General features: G+C 42.3%; 2 protein-coding genes across 5 annotated transcripts in view; one reads left to right on the plus strand and one right to left on the minus strand.

Annotated features, from left to right (window-relative positions):
* CALU (calumenin) overlaps window positions 1–12298 on the plus strand; it is a 33616-nt gene extending 21318 nt beyond the window's left edge. For all 4 annotated transcript variants that reach the window (NM_001260801.1, XM_015134811.3, XM_077994759.1 and 1 more), the window contains 2 exon segments: window positions 8306–8505; window positions 9899–12298. In NM_001260801.1, coding sequence (NP_001247730.1) covers window positions 8306–8505; window positions 9899–10003 — 305 coding nt within the window. In that variant the 3' untranslated portion in view covers window positions 10004–12298.
* On the minus strand, window positions 1052–18441 carry OPN1SW (opsin 1, short wave sensitive). The gene is made up of 7 exons (XM_001091869.5): window positions 16295–18441; window positions 15843–16011; window positions 15353–15518; window positions 14493–14732; window positions 9452–13514; window positions 6486–6574; window positions 1052–6173 (listed from the first exon to the last, which is right to left on the minus strand). Exons 1-5 carry the CDS (start codon window positions 16647–16649, stop codon window positions 13395–13397), a joined length of 1050 nt encoding a protein of 349 aa, XP_001091869.1. The 5' UTR covers window positions 16650–18441; the 3' UTR covers window positions 1052–6173; window positions 6486–6574; window positions 9452–13394.
* Between the last annotated feature and the right edge of the window lie 1108 nt (window positions 18442–19549).

Consider the following 19549-nt stretch of genomic DNA (forward strand, 5'->3'; position numbering starts at 1 on the left):
CTACTAAAAATACAAAAAAATTAGCTGGGTGTGGTGGCGGGCGCCTGTAATTCCAGCTACTCAGGAGGCTGAGGCAGAAGAATTGCTTGAACCCAAGAGGCAGAGGTTGTAGTGAGCCGAGAACACACCATTGCACTCAACCTGGGCGACAAGAGTGAAACTCTGTCTCAAAAAAAAAGAAAGATGTATTTGCCCATAGAAACAATTTACCCCAAGGGTCAATTCTCACTAGCTCATTAGCTGTCACCAGATCATTAACCAGACCAGTGTGATAGTGGGTTGTGATAAAGTGTCCATAGCCATACTGCCTAATCAACATATAAATGTGAGCCCCATATGTAATTTTAACTTTTCTAATAGCCACATCAAAAAGTAAAAAGAAACAGATGAAATTTCAACAGTGTGTTGAAATTCTAATACTGTAATTTCCACTTAATATAAATTATTGAGGGTTTTTTAAATACTTATAGCACATCCCAGCCACATTTCAAGTGCTCATTAAGCACCTGTGGCTACCATCCTCAACAGCACAGATATAGCATATCCTGCATGCTCAATGAAACTGATGGTAAAGAGTTGCAGGGAGCCCAGACTGACATAGGGAAACCCAGGGAGCCCAGACTGACGTAGGGAAACCCAGGGAAAGGAGATAGAGAATGGATTAAGAGATGGATAAATAAATGACGGGGAGGTGCTAATCCCTCTCATAGCCATTCCTTTTTACTGTGTTCTGTTCATATTTTCTGTCTGATTCTCTGACTACTTTACTTTTGTTTTTTAAGTTTCTCCCTTTTGACATTTCCCTTTTTAGTGTCTAATTTTTCTTAAAAAAATTGTTTTGGATGTCACACCTTCAAGGCTAATTTCTCCCAAGTAAAGCTCTGTTTTATTATCATCAGACTAATTTTAAGATATTCTCATTGCTTAAAAAGAAAAAAAAAAGCTGTCTTTCTTACCAAGTAGTTGAGCAAATTGTTTCCCAATTACTGTGACAGAAATTAAAATGAGTAAAGGAGCTGAGTGTGGTGGCATACCCAGTTACTTGGGAGGCTGAGGCAGGGGGATCACTTGAGTCCAACAGTTCTGGACTGTAGTCACAAGTTCATCATCAATATGGTGACCTCCTGGGAGCAGGGGATCACCAGGTTGCCTAAGGACGGGTGAACCAGCCTAGGACAGAATCGGAGCAGGTCAGAACTGTGCTAATTAGTAATGAGGTTGTGCCTGTGGATAGCAACTGTACTCCAGCCTGAGCAACATAGCGAGACTCCATCTCTTTAAAAAAGTGAGTAAAGATGGAAAGTATAAGACTGTTACTACAAATGTCATTGTTACAAATACTTTGTTTAGAAAGATATTAGATATTTTAATATTTCACATACTTATCGGGAATAACTTATTCTAGCACACCATGGGTTTTGTGTTTCAGATAAACCCGTTTGTTTTTAGACCTCTGATAGTTATCTGAAATGTTTATTTTAAGCCTGAAAGGAAGACTTAATCCTTACCTCTGTCACCTGTCATTAAACTGTGTGGAGCAAGTCAGTTACTCCAATTGAATTACTCCTTGACTGTTCACCTTTCTTTTCTTAGGTTCAGTGACGTACTTTGAACTTTTCTTAAAGAAGGATGAGCAACAGAAGATAGGATAGGGTGTTTCCCTAAACGTTTTTTTTGTTTTGTTGGTTTTTTTTGGAGAAGTTTATCAGGACAGTGGATAAATGCCTAGGTGCATTTACTGAGCCCAGGTTGATGTTTATAGGGTTTTCTACTTTTAAATGATTTATCTTTTTATTCTTGGCTTTTGCCATTTCATTGCCATTGCTAAAACTGAGGAACTCTTTTGAACCTCCCAAGGAGAGGAATTTGTATAACTGTTAACTACGTCACTTATCAAGCATTGAGGCCAAATAAGGAGATATTTCTGTCTCCCTGTGTGTCATATAGATTCATGGACAGAGGAGTTATATTTTGAAGCTACCAAAGCTACCTTGTGCATGTATGCTTTTTTTTTTTTGTACAAGTCAGTAACTAATGCAAATACTTTTACATCTGGGGTGCTGGGCTTTGTAAACCTAAAATTCTCCCAAACAGTTATCTTTCAACTTCTAGTGCCCTGTTGAAGGAGATCATGAAGAAACAAAGTTCTTCGCCTCATAAATTTAGCATTGAAAAGAAGCCCCCATCAGTGCCTGTGGAAACATAGGGAAAGAAGAAAAGAAAAAAAACCACCCAAAGTTACGCTGATAATTATTTTTATTTTTAAAATCTATTATAGAGCATTGCAGACATACACGATTTTTTTTTTTTTTTTGAGACAGTCTTGCTGTGTCGCCCAGGCTGGAGTGCAGTGGTGTGGCGTGATCTCCACTCACTACAACCTCTGCCTCCCAGGTTCAGGTGATTCTTGTGCCTCAGCCTCCTGAGTAGTTGGGATTACAGGCATGCACCAGCATACCTGGCTAATTTTTGTATTTTTAATAGAGGTGGGGTTTCACCACGTTGGCCAGGGTGATCTTGAACTCCTGACTTCAAGTAATCTGACCGCCTCAGCCTCCCAAAGTGCTGGGATTACAAATGTGAGCCACCGCACCTGCCCCAAAATTAGAATAGTATAATGAATCCCCATGTACCCATGCCTAACCTCAACAACAGCCAACTTACAGCCAGTTTTTTTCTCAGCCACATCTACTTCCTTGCTTCCTTCTTACTTTGAAGTAAATCCCAATCATTATCTCATTTCATCTGTAAACATTTAGGTATATATGTCTAAAATGTATATGTGTTTCTAAAAACATTTTTTTAAAGGTAATATCAACCCAAGAAAATTAATAATCCCTTCAAATCATCAAATAGACTGAATCTTTTAAAAATAGAAATTCGGCCAAGCATGGTGGCTCATGCCTGTAATCCTAACACTTTGAGAAGCTGAGGTGGGCAGATCACAAGGTCAGGAGTTAGAGACCAGCCTGACCAACATGGTGAAACCCTGTCTCTACTAATAATATAAAAATTAGCCAGGTGTGGTGGCATGTGCCTGTAATCCCAGCTACTCAGGAGGCTGAGGCAGGAGAATGGCTTGAACCCGGGAGGCGGAGGTTGCGGTGAGCCAAGATCGCGCCAGTGCACTCCAGCCTGGGCCACAGAGCAAGACTCTGTCTCAAAATATAAAATAAAATAAATAAAAATAGAAATTAAAATAGTTTGTCATCTTTAGTCACCTAGCTTTAAAATGCACTTACATTGTAGTGTATTGTGTATTCTAACTTCCTTTAAAACCATCTCTTTTAAGCATGTATCTATTTCCTAATTCAGAACTTTCTAATCCGTATCCTGTGAGTAAGTCTTCTTGGCCTTCAGGACAGCTCGGGCAGGGACCTGGTCCAGTAGACCATACAAATACTACATTTTCTGAATGTGCTGTAGCATGGGAAAAAATTGGCAAGTCCCGCTTTGAGGAACTTCTCTTGTGAGGTTAAGACAGAGGAGTACTTCTACCCTTAACACTCAAGGTCAGGAAAGTGGCAGCACTGACTAAATACCTTTGCTTAGAACTTGCAGGAACTATTTAGACTTCTCTTTAGGTGTTTTCCCATACCTTACATGCAATGCAGTTACACTTAACTTAGATGTCATATAACTCAAGCATTTTCAGACTTGTTTACTTACATAACTCCTGACAGAATTTGACCAACAGCTTTCCCTTTGTGTTTTAAAGCTGGCATCTGAAATATTTAATTAAGAAATTTAAACAGTTATAAAGAATAGCCTCTGTTGGGCCGGATGCTGTAGCTCATTCCTGTAATCCGAGAACTTTGGGAAGCTAAGGCAGGTGAATCACCTGAGCCCAGGAGTTTGAGACCAGCCTGGACAACATGGCGCAACCCTGTCTCTACAAAAAATACAAAAAAAAAAAAAAAAATAGCCGGACATGGTGGTGTGTGCCTGTAGTCCCAGCAACTCAGGAGGATCACTTGAGCCTGAGGGTTTGAGGTTGCAGTGCACCGTTATTGCACCAGTGCACTCCAACCTGGGCAACAGAGCAAGACCCTGTCTCAAAAGAGAAAAAGAATAATCTCTGTTGGTGATAAGCGTTGATATTTTGAAAGTAATTCTGAAAGAAATCTATAAAATTTAAATACAAAATACCGTAGCAACTTCTATAATTTGAACACGCCAACTTTAAAAAGATAATCAGGAAATTTAAATTCAGTCTGGGTATTAGATGATACCAAGGAATTGATTTTGTAAAATATGAAAGTGGCATTGTGGGTATATAAGAAAATATCCGTAATTTTTTACATTTATTTTCTTTTCTTTTTTTTTTTTTTTTTTTTTTTTTGAGATGGAGTCTCGCTCTGTTGCCCAGGCTGGAGTGGTGCAGTCGCCGGATCTCAGCTCACTGCAAGCTCCACCTCCCGGGTTTATGCCATTCTCCTGCCTCAGCCTCCCGAGTAGCTGGGACTATAGGCACACGCCACCTCGCCCAGCTAGTTTTGTATTTTTTAGTAGAGACAGGGTTTCACCGTGTTAGCCAGGATGGTCTTGATCTCCTGACCTCGTGGTCTGCCCGTCTCGACCTCCCAAAGTGCTAATTTTTTACATTTCTTAATAGTTAAAAAGGAAATGTTTCTTTGGTACTGTATTTTTTTTTAAAGTTATGGTGTTTGGTAAGCAGCAATGTGACCATCACTTAATGGCCCTTTTTTTTTTTTTTTTTTTTTTGAGACGGAGTCTCACTCTGTGGCCCAGGCTGGAGTGCAGTGGCCAGATCTCTGCTCACTGCAAGCTCTGCCTCCCGGGTTTACGCCATTCTCCTGCCTCAGCCTCCCGAGTAGCTGGGACTACAGGCGCCACCTCGCCCGGCTAGTTTTTTGTATTTTTTTTAGTAGAGACGGGGTTTCACTGTGTTAACCAGGATGGTCTCGATCTCCTGACCTCGTGTTCCGCCCGTCTTGGCCTCCCAAAGTGCTGGGATTACAGGCTTGAGCCACCGCGCCCAGCCAATTGCCCTTTTTTTTGTTTAAATTTATAGGGATTTGGGGATATTTATACTACTTATCAGTCACCACATGGTATTGTCTTGAAAAAATAAATGAATAAACTGTTCACCAACTTGGACATTTTACACTCTTCCTATTTCTTCTTCTTTTTTAAAGACAAGAGTCTCATTCTCTTGCCCATGTTGGTGTGCAGTGGCCCAATCACAGCAGCCTTGATTTCCAAGGTGGGGAGATCGAGTGATCCTCTCACCTCAGTTGGGACCACAGAAGAGCATCACCACACCCAGCTAATTTTTGTTATTATTATTATTGTAGACATGGGTCTCCCTACATTGCCCAGCCTGGTCTGGAAATCCTGGGCTCAAGAGCTCTACCTGCCTTGGCCTCCCAAAGTGCAGGGATTATACATGTCAGCCACCTGGCCTCCTACTTCTTTTTTTTCTTTTTCTTTTTGAGACAGGGTCTTGCTCTGTCGCCTAGGCTGGAATGCAGTGGCGTGATCATGGTTCACTGCAGCCTCGACCTCCCAGGCTCAAGCCATCCTCCTGCCTCAGCCTCCCAAGTAGCTGGGACTGTAGGTGTGCGCTACCATGCCTGGCTAATTTTTGTATTTCTTTTTTTTTTTTTTTTTTTTTTTTGAGACAGAGTCTCGCTCTGTCACCCAGGCTGGAGTGCAGTGGCCGGATCTCAGCTCACTGCAAGCTCCGCCTCCCGGGTTCACGCCATTCTCCTGCCTCAGCCTCCCGAGTAGCTGGGACTACAGGCGCCTGCCACCTCGCCCAGCTAAGTTTTTGTATTTTTAGTAGAGACGGGGTTTCACTGTGTTACCCAGGATGGTCTTGATCTCCTGACCTCGTGATCCGCCCATCTCGGCCTCCCAAAGTGCTGGGATTACAGGCTTGAGCCACCGCGCCCGGCCATTTTTGTATTTCTTGTAGGTGTTTTGCCATGTTGCCCAGGCTGATCTCAGGCTCACGAGTCAGCCTTCTATTAGATACATTTGCAGTTTACTTCCTCAACAGAATTATATTCTGACATATTTTGTCTTGAAAGCCTTAGTCATTTTGACATTCTTATTTGCAAGAATATTGTGTATGTAAGTTGAAATATGGAAAATGGTTTTCTGAGATTTGGCTCTTAAGTGGTTTTAGAGTCTTCTGGGTTAAGTTACTATTACAGGCCGGGCGCGGTGGCTCAAGCCTGTAATCCCAGCACTTTGGGAGGCCAAGACGGGCGGATCACGAGGTCGGGAGATCGAGACCATCCTGGTTAACACGGTGAAACCCCGTCTCTACTAAAAAATACAAAAAACTAGCCGGGCGAGGTGGCGGGCACCTGTAGTCCCAGCTACTCGGGAGGCTGAGGCAGGAGAATAGCGTGAACCCAGGAGGCGGAGCTTGCAGTGAGCTGAGATCCGGCCACTGCACTCCAGACTGGGTGACAGCGCGAGACTCCGTCTCAAAAAAAAAAAAAAAAAGTTACTATTACAATTATTAATACACAATTGAACAAAATAACATGTATTGCAAATGTTTTATGTTTACATATTTTTTAAATGCATTTCTTTGACACTTTTTTTTTCCAAATAGTTTCATATCCACGGGTGACAATTACTTATCGCTAGAGTGAAACGGGATTCAGCATCAATTCCTAATTTTTATTTTTAGAGGAAGTACTAACAGACCTTGTTTACATTAGTAAATAAGTTGATGGAAATGGAAGTTTTGTCATAGCAATGTCGCTTAGTTCTTGGAACTCCTTTTGAGTTACATGCCAGAAATCATGTAATATATCATCAAAAATTATGGGGTTTTTTTGTTTGTTTTAAGGTGGAGTCTCGCTCCGTCACCCAGGCTGGAGTGCAGAGGCATGATCTTGGCTCACTGCAACCTCTGCCTCCCAGGTTCAAACTATTCTCCTGCCTCAGCCTCCCCAGTAGCTGGGGATTACAGGCGTGGGCCACCACACCCAGCTAATTTTATTTTTTATTTTTAGTATGGATGGGGTTTCACCATGTTGGCCATGCTGGTCTCAAACTCCTGATCTCAAGTGATCCACCCGCCTCAGCCTCCCGAAGTGCTGGGATTACAGGCGTGAGCCACTGCATCCGGCCCAAAAATTATGTTTAATGATCCCTTAGCTAAAACTCAGGCCATTTTTCAAGGTTTTTTTTGGTTTGTTTTTTTGTGTTTTTTTTAAGCAAATAATTTAAAACCTTTTGACATGCAGAAGAATTTATTCATTTTTTTCAGACATTTGCATTCTGAAGACTGACACTAGTATTTCTTTTTCTTTTTCTTTTCTTTTTTCTTTTTTTTTGAGACGGAGTCATGCTGTGTCGCCCAGGCTAGAATGCAGTGATATGATCTTGACTCTCTGTAACCTCTGCCTCTTGGGTTCAAGTGATTCTCCTGCCTCAGCTTCTCGAGTAGCTGGGACTACAGGCATGCACCACCATGCTCAGCTAATTTTTGTGTTTTTAGTAGAGATGGGGTTTTTGCCGTTTTGGCCAGGCTGGTCTCAAACTCCTGACCTCAGGTGATCTGCCTGCCTCGGCCTCCCAAAATGCTGGGATTACAGGTGTGAGCCACCATGCCCGGCAAGACACTGGTATTTCTAATTGTTTCTTTTTCATTATCTTGGAGCTTTTTACGCTGTAGTTTCAAAATGGATGAAAATATGCCTTTCTTTTATAAAGTGGGACAAGGGCAGTTGTGAAAGGGGGGAGATGGGGAAAAAACCATGATGGCCAGAGGTACATTCTTATGAAGATCAATTTTTGGAAAAAACTATATGTGGAACTGAGTATCTGGAATTTGATTCTCTCTTGACTGACCTTTCTCAATGTACTCCTTGACAGTGTTCCTGTTTCCCCAGGGGCATGCTTGTCCCAGCTGAAGGCCACTGGTATAATGGACTCTTTGTAGTAATTGGGCTACACCTTTCTAAAACAAGTGGTCTAGTTTAATTAGCTACCTTAGGGTGAAATGAAATGTAGGGAACGATTCTAAATCTTTCTTGATGGTAGTTCTCTCCTCTTATTTCTGCATTTATTAAGGTATAAGGACTCCTTGCTCTCATGTGACTTAAAATCAGCAGCTGGAAATATTCTTGTTGCAAGATAAGTAATTAAGCCTCAGGAAAATACCTTGCTTTCTAAAGTCTCTCTGGCCTAAAATACCCTCGCAGCTGCCGTTGGGTTCCAAACAAATGGATGAGGAAAAAGGGTTAGGCCAGATTAGCATGAGGCAGTTTTTGGGAAAAGACAAACCCTTCTTTTGTATGTATGTCTGTGTGCCCAGGTGACATGTACAGCCATGATGGGAATACTGATGAGCCAGAATGGGTAAAGACAGAGCGAGAGCAGTTTGTTGAGTTTCGGGATAAGAACCGTGATGGAAAGATGGACAAGGAAGAGACCAAAGACTGGATCCTTCCCTCAGACTATGATCATGCAGAGGCAGAAGCCAGGCACCTGGTCTATGAATCAGACCAAAACAAGGTAAGTCTGGCCAGGCCCACACAATCTATCCTTGATTGAAGTATGCTTCTAGGGGATCACCTAAACAGTTTATGTTAAGGTGCAAAGAGCATTTAGGGTCTTAATTAGTCTTAAGTCAGCCAACTATCTGAATCTGGTGATTAAAACCTTTCAGGGCAGCACTAGCTATCTGATCTCATTTTAGAAATCCCTTTGCCCAGTGCTGATAGCATTGTAGGAAATCTGGCTTGAGAAAAGAGCCTTTGTGTGTAGCCTGTGCCCAGCATGCATCATCACGTATATTTAGATCCCCAGGAATTTTTTTTTTTTTTTTTTTTTTGCTTTGTTACTTCATTTGTTCCTTTACCTGTCACAGGCCCATTCTTTCTACTCAAAGCTGGTTGTTTCCTTCTTAAATCAAATATGCCTTTTTTTTTAATTGGGTCCTTTGTGTAGGCTATAAATCAGCTTTTCTTTGGAGCCTGTTCAAATTGTCCTTGATCAATTAGTTATCTGAGGTATTTTGTTCAAAGTAGTGTCCCTAAGCCCAGTCACCTGTGTCGGAGATTTGAATGCCCTGCTTGGAGTAAGCTGAAAATCAGTCTAAAAATGGAGATTTTTAGTGTTCTGAGTATACTTTTGTCTAGGCTAGTCTTCAATTTCAAATTCAGTTTTTTATCTTAGAGCCTTTTTAAGTGTTGATCTGCTTTAAGTTCTTGCTCAAAGTCACTTTAGTAGCCAGGTGTTGTGTCCTGAGATGTATGAGAAAAGGAAATGCATGTAGTCATCCCGGTCTAGGAGATGTTCCATATTTTTCTCTAAAGGGAGAGTTTTCTCCTCATGAAGGCTTTATTTCTAGCATTGAGTTGTTGTGTTATATTCTTTCCACCCTTTCACTTTTAACTTTCTTGATAAAAGAAATGTTTAATGGGCCTGGCACGATGGCTCACGCCTGTAATCCCAGCACTTTGGGAGGCTGAAGCAGGCAGATCACCTGAGGTTGGGAGTTCGAGACCAGTCTGACAAACATGGAGAAACCCCGTCTCTACTAAAAATACAAAATTAGCTGGGCATGGTGGTGCATGCCTGTAATCCCAGCTACTCGGGAGGCTGAGGCAGGAAAATCACTTGAACGCGGGAGGTGGAGGTTCCGGTAAGCTGAGATTGCGCCATTGCACTCCAGCCTGGGCAACAAGAGTGAGACTCAGTCTCAAAAAAAGAAAAAGGGGATGTGTAATTGCTCTTTTCTTCCCTCTTTGTATGTATGTGGGGGGAATGAGGGCTGAGTTCACACTTAATTTAGTAGAAGTGAGAATCTTAACTCCTGATTAACCCCGATTCTTCTATAACAGTGTTTCTGAATTTTTAATGGGAAATATGTTCTGCTTCAATTCATTGCTATCTCTAATTTCAGGATGGCAAGCTTACCAAGGAGGAGATCGTTGACAAGTATGACTTATTTGTTGGCAGCCAGGCCACAGATTTTGGGGAGGCCTTAGTACGGCATGATGAGTTCTGAGCTGCGGAGGAACCCTCATTTCCTCAAAAGTAATTTATTTTTACAGCTTCTGGTTTCACATGAAATTGTTTGCGCTACTGAGACTGTTATTACAAACTTTTTAAGACATGAAAAGGCGTAATGAAAACCATCCCGTCCCCATTCCTCCTCCTCTCTGAGGGACTGGAGGGAAGCCGTGCTTCTGAGGAACAACTCTTATTAGTACACTTGTGTTTGTAGATTTACACTTTGTATTATGTATAACATGGCGTGTTTATTTTTGTATTTGTTCTCTGGTTGGGAGTATGATATGAAGGATCAAGATCCTCAACTCACACATGTAGACAAACATTAGCTCTTTACTCTTTCTCAACCCCTTATATGATTTTAATAATTCTCACTTAACTAATTTTGTAAGCCTGAGATCAATCAGAAATGTGCAGAAGAGAGGAAAGGAAAAAAATATATACTCCACAATTTATATTTAGAGAGAGAACACTTAGTTTTGCCTATCAAAAAGTCCAACATTTCATAGGTAGTAGGGGCCACATACTACATTCAGTTGCTACACGTCCAGCAACTGAACCTGCCATTACCTGGGCAAGGAAAGATCCCTTTGCTCTAAGAAAGCTTGGCCCAAATTGATTTTCTTTTTCCCCTTGTAGTACTGACTGTTGGCTAATTTTGTCAAGCACAGCTGTAGTGGGAAGAGTTAGGGCCAGTGTCTTGAAAATCAATCAAGTAGTGAATGTGATCTCTTTACAGAGCTATAGATAGAAACAGCTGTAAAACTAAAGGAAAAATACAAGTGTTTTCAGGGCAAACATTTTTTTCTCGGTATGCATCTGTTGAAATGCTCACGACTTAATTATTTGCCTGTTGAAATCACTGTAAATGCCCCAATCCAGTTCCTCTTCTTCCCGGGTGTGCTAAGGAATTAATCTTGGTTTCACCACAATTAAAATTCACTCCTTTCCAATCATGTCATTGAAAGTGCCTTTAACAAAAGAAATGGTCACTGAATGGGAATTCTCTTAAGAAACCCTAAGATTAAAAAAAGACTATTTGGATAACTTATAGGAAAGCCTAGAACCTCCCAATATAGTGGGGATTTTTTTCTTCTTTCCTTTCTCTTTTGGACAATAGTTAAATTAGCAGTATTAGTTATGAATTTGGTTGCAGTGTTCTTATCTTGTGGGCTGATTTCCAAAAAACCACATGCTGCTGAATTTACCAGGGATCCTCATACCTCACAATGCAAACCACTTACTACCAGGCCTCTTCCTGTGTCCGCTGGAGAGCTTGAGCTCACACTCAAAGATGAGAGGACCTACAGAGAGGGCTCTTTGGTTTGAGGACCATGGCTCACCCTTCCTGCCTTTGACCCATCGTACCCCATTTCTTCCTCTGTCCTTCTCCCCACTGCCAAAAAAAAAAAAAAAAGGAAAAGTTTATCATGAATCAACAGGTTTTCAGTCCTTATCAGAGAGAGAGATGCGGAAAGAGCTAAAGAAACCACCCTCTGTTCCCGACTCTACTTCACCCATATTTTATGCAACACAAACACTGTCCTTTTGGGTCCCTTTCTTACAGATGGACCTCTTGAGAAGAATTATCGTATTCCACGTTTTTAGCCCTCAGGTTACCAAGATAAATATATGTATATATAACCTTTATTATTGCTATATCTTTGTGGATAATACATTCAGGTGGTGCTGGGTGATTTATTATAATCTGAACCTAGGTATATCCTTTGGTCTTCCACAGTCATGTTGAGGTGGGCTCCCTGGTATGGTTAAAAAGCCAGGTATCATGCAACTTCACCCCAGCCTTTGTACTGAGCTCTTGATAATGGATATACTCTTTTCAGTTTAGCCCCAATATAGGGTAATGGAAATTTCCTGCCCTCTGGATTCCCCATTTTTACTGTTAAGAAGACCAGTGATAATTTAATAACCTACCAACTCTGGCTTAGTTAAGTGAGTGTGAACTGTGTGGCGAGAGAGCCTCACACCTCACTAGGTGCAGAGAGCCCAGACTTTATGTTAAAATCACGCACTTGAAAAGCAAACCTTAATCTGCTAAGACAGCAGGAGGCATTGTACGGTAATCTTGAATGATCCCTTTGGATTTTTTTTTTGGTTTAAATCAAGCCTGAGGCTGGTGAACAGTAGCTACACACCCATATTGTGTGTTCTGTGAATGCTAGCTCTCTTGAATTTGGATATTGGTTATTTTTTATAGTGTAAACCAAGTTTTATATTCTGCAATGCAAACAGGTACCTATCTGTTTCTAAATAAAACTGTTTACATTCATTATGGGGTATGTATGACCTTCATTTTCTAAGAAATAGAACTCTAGCTTAGGAGTATGGATGCTGTAAAATGTCAGAAAGGGAACTCTCCTTGAAGTTCTCCCAAACTCAGAGACAGCACTGCCTTCTCCTAAATGGTTATTCTTTTCTCCCTGTTTTCTGGTATTTTCTAGCATCCTTCTCACCAGAGCCATGACCTTTCTTTACTTCCATTAGGCTGTATAACTGGAGAGACCTGCTGCTCGTTATATAATTATCTCATACCAAACACAAGCGATTCTGAATGTGCACACACGTTTATCTTGATTTTTATTTCAAAAAGGCTCTTTTTGGGGGGCCTGGAGGGAGAGTATAGAGCATAAGGTAAAACAATTTTATTTAACATTATGGTATTGTTTACAAATGGTACTAAGACATGCAAATTCATTTTGAGAACCTCAAGAGAATTAAACTATTAACTTTAGTAAACACACAGTTTAAGACAAATACAAAGGTTTAGCCAAATGCAATGGGGAGGAAGCACCTGGAATAATTTGTGCTTGCTCAGGGGCTTGTGGACATGGCTGTTCCTGCCAAAGCTGTAGCAGTTATCCAGAAGTTCTTTCAAACATATTTGGGACCACTAAGGTTTTTTGTTTTTGGGGGGTTTTTTTCTTTATGTCTTTCCCATTTCTAAGGTGTTTTCTTAAGTTTGTTCTAATTCAGTATATGTCATCTCAGAATGGGTCCCCAGCAGGGAAAAAAAAAAAAGTTACTAAAAAGGAAAGTATCCATACACTGAAAACTTAAAGCCATATTCCTTTTTAGTTGCCTTGTATGTAAAAATCAGTTCTCCAAGTGCTGTGAATGGTGCCACTTAGGAGTAGAAACTGATGGTTGTTGAAATGGCCTTTTTGTGGTCTGAAATAGACCCAGTGGAAACAGTAGCTTTGTAGGCAAGAAGGCAATAGTAAGAAAATGAAAAATTGACTCCCCAAACTGCCATCACTCCTCTTACCATCTTTTTTGTGTTTTTAGTAGTTTGGTTTCTGACAGAGACAATAGAAACTTACTTAAAATTTAATTCTAGTTGTTGCAAACAGGCCAATATTGGGTCCTCAGTTGGGGCCAACTTGGCTAGACGAGACAGTAGAAACTTCTGTTTTCTGGGAGCTGCTTATGTCGGATTCGTCTGTCATGGCCTTCCCACACACCATCTTCATGATGTGAGCTTGGAACTGGAGAGAAAGGCACAATTGGAGATAGCCTTGGCAGACAAGGAAGTATGGGAAAAAAGACCTCATTCTGTGTATCACCAAAGCCTTGCACAATGCTTTGTACCAGAATGCCCTTACATGGTTCTGAATCTATCTTCCCCGTCGTCAAAACTATCTAGATTCCAGTCTAGAACAACTCCAGGGTCTATGGTAATCCTAAATACTCTGGTCAAGTCTGAGACCTCACTGTTCGTAAATTCACAAACCATCCTGCTTCATAAAAGCACTGCCAACAGAGGCCCCTCCATTACTAGCAGGTGCTCCCAGCTGGAAAGGACTGCCAATTCTGTTCTATCCAGGGAGGTTTCAAATTATTTTTGAGTCTACCTCTGGGATTGAGGAAACAATACCATCTGAAAGTAGGGTTTTTGCCACTTAGGGTTTGGTGTTTGGTGTTTATTACCTCAGATTTCAGGATAGGGGATAGGCAATCCCCCAGTACCTTCAGATGATAAGATATTTTAGAGATTTATGCATGTGGTACGATTTCTGTGCTTCACACATGCTCATGCAGGCTAAAAGTTGGAAGGGAAATGATTAAGAACTTATTAAATGAAAGGACTGGAAATTCAGAGGAATCTTTTTTTTTTTTTAAGTTCCAGGATATATGTGCAGGATGTGCAGGTTTGTTACATAGGTAAACATGTGCCATAGTGGTTTGCTGCACGAGTTTTTCAATAAAGTGCTTTCGCTCATCCTGTTCTTTGGAGCAACTTCGTTTTCCTGACTCAAGTTCTTTTCCTCTGGGGTTCTATTTTCTCATCTTGATAACCATGCCTTCCTCCCTGTGCTTACCAAGGGCTTCCCAACCTCCTCAGGGGTTTTGTGGCTTCCCTCGTCTACTCCTAGAAACCTGAGTAGAGTCCAGGGTGCTCCGAGTTAAAAGTCAAGAAGAGCCAGGGTCTTCTGGACCACAGGAATGTGAATAGAGAGCTTTACCTGCTTATTCATGAAGCAGTAGATGATGGGATTGTAGATGCAAGCACTCTTGGAGAAGAATGCAGGAATGGTGACAAGCCGTAAGTCCAGCCCATGGTTACGGTTGTTGACCATGTACATGGCAAAGGCTGCATAGGGCACGTAGCAGACACAGAAGGATCCTACCATCACAACCACCATGCGGCTCACCTCCCGTTCAGCCTTCTGGGTCGTAGCTGACTCCTGCTGCTGAGCTGCAACCTGGGGTGAAGACAGAGCATCACATCCCTCTTTTTCCTGGCCCTCTGGATGCTTTTTTTTTTTTTAATTTTTTTAATTTTTTATTTTATTATTTTATTTTATTTTATTTTTTTGAGACTGGAGTCTTGCTCTGTTGCCCAGGCTGGAGTTGCAGTGGTACGATCTCAGCTCACTGAACCTCCACCTCCCGGGTTCAAGTGATTCTTTTGTCTGAGCCTCCTGAGTAGCTGGGGTTAAAAGCGCATGCCACTGCACCCAGCTAATTTTTGCATTTTAGCGTTTTACGATGTAGGCCAGGCTGGTCTGGAACTACTGACCTCAGGTGACCCGCCTGCCTCGGCCTCCCAAAGTGCTGGGATGATAGGTGTTAAGTCACTGTGCCCGGCCTCTGGATACTTTTCTGTGGGATGGGGGAGGGGAAGTCCACTCTGAATGCCTCTTTTCTGCCCCATCTCCTGGCCTAGTTCCTTTGGATCTCCATCATTCTCCCTCCTCACACTTCCTTTGCTGCTTTTAGATACCCTCTCTGGCTATGGACATTTCTAGGCATCTTATGTTCCAGAGCACTCCTCATGTGGAGCCCCAAACCCATTCCTCCCTGACTATCAAATGCCACTCACAGCTTTCAGGGCCCTCAGCAGCTGAGTGTAGGAGAAGCAGATGAGGGAGAGAGGCACAATGAAGCAGAAGATGAAGAGGAACCACGTATAGGACTCGCTGCGGTATTTGGTGCCCACGGTGTACCAGTCAGGGCCACAGGAACACTGCAAGCCCTCGGGGATGAACCTGCAAAGGACCAAACACTTGCTCACTGGACTCTCCACAAGAGTTAGTGCAGTGGGAGCTGAGATGCCTGGATTGTGTTCTCCACTTAGAACCCAGAGACTGCCCAAAGGCTTCAAGCAGTGGGGTTTTCTGTCCTGACTGGGAGAAGCTACAGCAATTCCAACTGCAGAGTAAACGCTAGCACTCGTCTCCCACTGCCCTTTCACCTCATACTACAACTCTTTAAAAAGTAGAGGTCAAAGATTAAATAGTTATACCCAAGCTCTCTTTCCACCCACATCAACCTGAGCTAATTAAGTCAGCATCGCTGCCCTGCACTCTCACCGGCTCCAGCCAAAGAAGGGTGGGATGGAGACGCCAATACCAATGGTCCAGGTAGCCAGGACCACCGTCAGTGCATGCTTGGAGCTGAAGCGGAAGTTGCCGAAGGGCTTACAGATGACAATGTAGCGCTCAAAGGCCAGGAAGGCCAGTGACCAGCCTGTCACCAGACCTGTGGTGAAATGTGAGGATAATGGGGTAGACAGGGCCCCACCCAGTCTGGCTGGCAGAGTGGCAGACAGATTGGGTGGAGCAAGCACAGAGAGACAGGACTGGACTGACATTTGGAGTGAAGACACAAACATCCTATTTTGGCCAAACTTGTAGTCTGGGTTGCTTTGTACCCCAGTATTTTAAAAAGCACCAGATTCATTTCCCCCAGACTCCTCTTTAAGGACCCCCTCCAGTGGAGTAGCAACCTTTGCCTTCCCGTAACCCCTTTTCCCCTGCAGTACCTGCTACAGTGCCCAGGAAGGCCTCGAAAGCACAAACATGGCGACCAAAGACGAAGTATCCTTTACAGCTGTTGACAAAGACAGGGAAGACAGAGAAGATGCAGAGGAGGAAGCCTCCAAAGGACACGTTGACCAGAATGTAATTGAGGGGCTGCCGCAACTTTTTGTAGCGCACTGTGGCCACCAGCACCATGGCATTGAGTGGAAACCCTGCAAGGAAGACAGTGCCCATGAAAGCTGCCTGGAGGTAGAAGGCCCAGACAGGGGCAATGTGGTACTGAGGCCCATCCCACGGCTTCACTGAAGAGATATTTTTGAACAGATAAAATTCCTCTTCCTCTGACATCTTTCTCATGGATGCCCCACACCCCCCTCTGAGTCCTCTTATAGGTGATCCTTCTACCCCAGAAAACCCCTCCTCTGAAAACACTTGGGCTCTGTGAATGATCAATACTAATCCTAAACCTCCCAAGGACAAAGTTTGGGATTAGAAATCGCTAAACCACTACCTAAACCTTTTGTGGCCCCAAAGCTGATTGTGTTCTTCAGAGGATAAAAGATTGGGCTCAAATAATCTGGATATGCAATGCTGGGTGCTGGAATGAATAGAAGTGAACTCCCTGAGGTCTGGGAGGTGCTGACCCATATTCACTGAAGATGCTTCCACCTTTTTGCTGTTCTTTTAATGGGGCTATAGAAAGGGCACGCCTTTTGTTTTGGCTTCTGGCACAACTGTATCGGTTAAGTTTTCCTCACCTCATCTGCCCCTTTGTGGAAGGTGCCCATTTTAATTCTCCTGAGAGGCTGGGAACCAGCCTCGGGCTGGAGGAAAGGGCTGGGAGTGGGGAGTGCCCTGGAAGCACATCAGTAAACAGCCTTGATGGAACAGGACTTAGGCAACTTGACAATGCCTAGAGGTCTAGGGCATCCCTGAGCCAGGCTGCCTCCATTTCTTTGTGTTGAATCTACTCAAAGAGTGTGCCTTTCCTACTCAGACCTCCAGCCAGGGAGGCGGGTCTGTTCACTGTCCTCACGCCATGTTCATGCCCACCCCTACCTTCAGCTCAACGAGTCACCACAGTCTTCCTCCTGTCTGTTCACTGAAGTCTTACCTAGCCCTCACAGCCTACCTCACAAAGACCTCTTCTGTGCAGCCCACCCCAGTGACAAGTTCCACCTGCACTTGTACTCAGTACTACACTTTAGGCTTTATGAATGAATCTTTTCCACCTCAGCAGATCATAAATATATAGATGAGTTAAATGTGACACGCTTTAGGTATAAATAAGTTAAAAAGTGAAAGGACGGTCCAGTAATGGCAGAAAGGTTTATTAGATGAATGCACCCTTAGGCATTGTAAACTGGACACAATATGAAAACAACTTTTTGAAAACACCTAAAGTATCCAAAGCAGGCAGAAACTGAAAGGAACTCAACTCTTCAATGAAAAGAAACGTCTACATTGTTTTTTGGGTTTTTTTGTTTTTGTTGTTTTTTCCCTGAGTGTACTCCTGAGTAAAAATGGCACAGGATAGCTAGAACTTGAGCAGAAAGCCCCAGCCTTTTTTGGCTTGAAGAGTCAGAGGACAGAAGACAGTTTGGGGCTCCAGAACACCTGAAGGTAGATTTCCTGGAATGAAGGAAGCCACAGAAGGCGAAGTCTTTAAATCTGCATATAAACTCCCCTCAAATCACAGGCTGACTGCTAAACTGGATGGAGGAATTTCCAAGAGCCCAGTAAAAGACAACCACTGGAGGTCTGAAAGAGCTACACAGATTTTGACTGTAGAGTTTGAATTTGAATCCCAAGTCAGAGGGTCTGGGTAAACACTTAGGGCTTTCCACTTAAAACTCCCAAAAGGCACACCATAGAGCTAAAATCTACATCCCAGGACTAAATATTTGTTCTGAGAGTAAGGGCAAAGCCAAAGCTAACTCACACTAGCAAAAGATAAAACCAAGCCTCAGCAGGTTCAAGGTGATCAACTAGTAAGTTAACTGCTTATTAGAACAAAAATCAACACTCCTCAATGGAAGATAATCCAGTCTCTAAAGTTCACTATCTACAATGTCTAATATACAATGAAAAATTATAAGGCATATGAAAGAAAAAAAAACCCAGAGGAAAATATGACTCATAGCCAAAAGAAAAAGCAGTCAGTAGAAGCAGAACCTGAGATGACCCAAGAAGTTGGCACCAGCCGAAAAATCTTTAAACAGTGATATAAATATATTCAAGAACTGAAAGGAAAAAGATGATCATTGTGAGTTAATGGATCTCAACAGAAGAATGGGAAAAATAAAAATAACCAAATGGAAATTCCAGAACTGAAAACTACAACATGTCCAATGAAGAATTCACTGGATGGCTGAACAGCAGATTGGACAGCAGAAGAAGGGATCAGTGAATTTACAGATAGATCAATAACACAAAGATATCTGGAAAATTCCCAAACGCTTATGAATAAGCAATATACATCTAAATACCTTGTGAGTCAAAAGAGAAATCATAAGGAAAATTTGAAAGAATTTGAGCTAAATAACAATAAAAAAAAGTATTGGAAATTGAAGGAGGCAGCTAAAGCAGTACTTAGAGAAAAATTTATAGCTTTAAGTATTTATACTGGAAAATAAATGTTTAAAATTTAAACTTTCGCCTTGAGAAGCTGAAAGAGTGAATCAAATCTAAAATAAATAGGGGGAGATACTAAAAAGCAGAGCATAAAAAAATGAAATTTAAAATGAATAAAGAATGGAGAAAAATCAATGAAACCTGACACAAAACAACATAGTTCTCTCCTGTCTCCAGCATCTCCTCAGTAGGATCTGAGCCAATAGTTATGGATTTTCCAACCCCCTCATGATAGGAACTTGCTCAGTATCATCATTTTGAAGATTCCCAGATAGCACAAGAGAGGTAAACTGAGTTAGGAAAATACCCAGACTGATTTTCCTCTGCTGTCACACCACAGCAATCAGCAACACAGAAGACTTCTGTGACCACATGTGTGGGGATTTCTCACCAACAAGCAAACAATCAGTTCTGCAGCAGACACCAGCTGGGTGTCCTCTAATTTAGTTCTATTCTGGCACTACCTGGAGATAGCATCAGATCTTGTAGGTTGAGGGCTCAGTCCCCAAGATTGCCATTGCTCGGCCACCCACCCCTCCCCGCAACTCCACCTCCCACCTCTCACCTTCAGCTTCCAATCACAAGCTCCTGGGTTTTGTTACCTGTGCTTCCAACCGAATGAC

Source organism: Macaca mulatta, chromosome 3 (genome assembly GCF_049350105.2).
Source record: "Macaca mulatta isolate MMU2019108-1 chromosome 3, T2T-MMU8v2.0, whole genome shotgun sequence".
NCBI classification, from domain to species: Eukaryota; Metazoa; Chordata; class Mammalia; order Primates; family Cercopithecidae; genus Macaca; species Macaca mulatta.